The following is a 2005-nucleotide window of genomic DNA, read 5'->3' on the forward strand; positions in this document are numbered from 1 at the left end:
TATCTATCAAGTGCAATGTGGATGCGGCGTTCTTCCCTTCCGATCAAAAGATAGGCATTGGATGCATCTTACGTGATGAAAATGGTATGTTTTTGAGGTGCCGAACATGTGTTATTGTTGGGGTGTTTAGTGTTAAAGAGGGTGAGGCCATGAGTCTTCTTGAAGCGTTATCTTGGGTTCGAAGACTGGGGTTGAAGAAAGTGTACTTTGAACTGGATGCAAAGGTGGTGGTGGAGGCGATCAAATCTTCCGATGTAGGTATTTCAGAATTTGGGTCTATCGTGCAAAGCTGTAAAGATATAATTAGATGTGAGCACGAGTTTTCAACTAGTTTTATTCGACGACAAGCAAACGAGTGTGCTCATGCTTTAGCAAAAGCTTCTTGTTCTTATGCTAGTCCAATGGTGTGGAGTGAACCTCCGGATTGTGTTACTTCTTTTTTGAGTCACTATTGTAATAATCCATCCCATTATTAATAAAATCTCTTGTTTAGTTTCAAAAAAAAAAAAAAAAGAAAAGATCTACAAAGATTATATTTTCAAAGATGGAGAAATCACTTTCCCAATTTAAAAACATTGAAGATGCGTTGCGGCCATGAGTTTGTGACACAATTTCCCATTTACCAAAGCCCGTTGGACTAATTTAAATTCTTGGACCAAATTATTATTTTAAAATTTAAGATAAAGGATTTCATATGAGCGTATATCTTGTATTTTAAATACATCATTACTATCATTGTAGCTATATAAATGAACAAATGCATCCAACATAAATCCATCAAAGTAATCAAATTGATTTGAATTAGAGGATTTGTATTCGAGTTAGTATTTGAAAAAATGACTCAAAAATAACTAATTGATATTTAAAATATATTGTCTCCTGTAATTTCGGACTCTCGTGAAGCTGAGGATATATCTCTGCCATCATTCCGTAAAGTATGAAATTCCTTCCTTTCTGTCTAGTCCATGTTATTGTATCAAAAGAATCACAAAATTGGACTCTTCAGTTGGATCTCTGTGGTTATTTCATACTAACATGCTTTATTATCAAACTTTATGCTAAAAAATGAATGTCAGAAACTAAGATTTGTTTGGTTAATCGTCTTGACAGTTTTGTGATTACTGTATGAACCACTGAACCCTGGTCGGCGTAAGGTGTATGGTCGGTCAGTCACATATCTGAACGCAGACAAAATAGTTAAGCGGAGACATCTGGCAGAATTAGCTTTGAAATTTTTCAATAACGACAAGGTTGGACAAGCTATTTATTGTATTAACAGCCCTGATTTTTTTTTTAAAAATAAAATATTATGTTCTGCGTTTTTCTGCTTTCTGCAGTCGACCAGTTTCAAGCTCGTGAAAGTTTGCAAGATCAACCGTCCTTGCCTTGGACATTACGGGTTGACTTTTACGTCACATTCAAACTGTTCTTCACTTCCAACAATGCAATCCCTAAGAAAAACAAAAAAGAAAAAAAAAGAATTTAAAATGGGAACAAACCCACAAAGATCTACCCATTTTAAAGAGAAACTGCACCAAAGATTCGATTTTTCCTTCAAAAAAGGTAATAAAACGAAGTATCATACCATCTGGAGAGAGAGCAAAAGAGCTTTCACTCAAAAGGGTTGCTGCCAAAGCAGCTGAGAAGAGCAAAACGAAAGAACACACTTTCATTTCTCAGATTCAAAATGTGAGTTTCCTGTGAATCTGCACATCAAGACAAGGTCTGAACTGTGTTCTGAGAAATTTTACTCCAATATTTTTGTCTTTCAAATTTTAATTTTAAATGGAGAAGAAATGTGACAAAGAAATGAAGAATGATAAAAAGCAAAAACAATGATCGGTTTTTGGAAGTGGGCAAAGGTATATAATGACTAGGCACAAGTCTAGATAAGAAGAATCGAGCATGGGTTGTAAATGAATCCAGTGTATTTATAAGTTTTTCGAGTCGGATCGATAATTTTTTATTTGTATTTGAATTTATCGAGCTCGAGCTAAACTCAAAC

The 2005-nt window shown here is 34.7% G+C and overlaps 1 protein-coding gene and 1 long non-coding RNA gene across 2 annotated transcripts; both read left to right on the top strand.

Annotated features, from left to right (window-relative positions):
- Positions 1-86: 86 nt before the first annotated feature.
- On the top strand, positions 87-476 carry LOC140967180 (uncharacterized). Its single transcript, XM_073427588.1, has one exon. It carries the CDS (start codon positions 87-89, stop codon positions 474-476), a length of 390 nt encoding a protein of 129 aa, XP_073283689.1.
- Positions 477-887: 411 nt separating this feature from the next.
- Positions 888-1588, top strand: LOC140967183 (uncharacterized). The gene is made up of 3 exons (XR_012173542.1): positions 888-935; positions 1111-1250; positions 1338-1588. It is a non-coding gene; the product is annotated as an uncharacterized lncRNA (long non-coding RNA).
- The last annotated feature ends 417 nt before the right edge of the window (positions 1589-2005 follow it).

The sequence above is a fragment of the Primulina huaijiensis genome, unplaced genomic scaffold (assembly GCF_012295235.1).
Source record: "Primulina huaijiensis isolate GDHJ02 unplaced genomic scaffold, ASM1229523v2 scaffold23651, whole genome shotgun sequence".
Taxonomy (NCBI): Eukaryota; Viridiplantae; Streptophyta; class Magnoliopsida; order Lamiales; family Gesneriaceae; genus Primulina; species Primulina huaijiensis.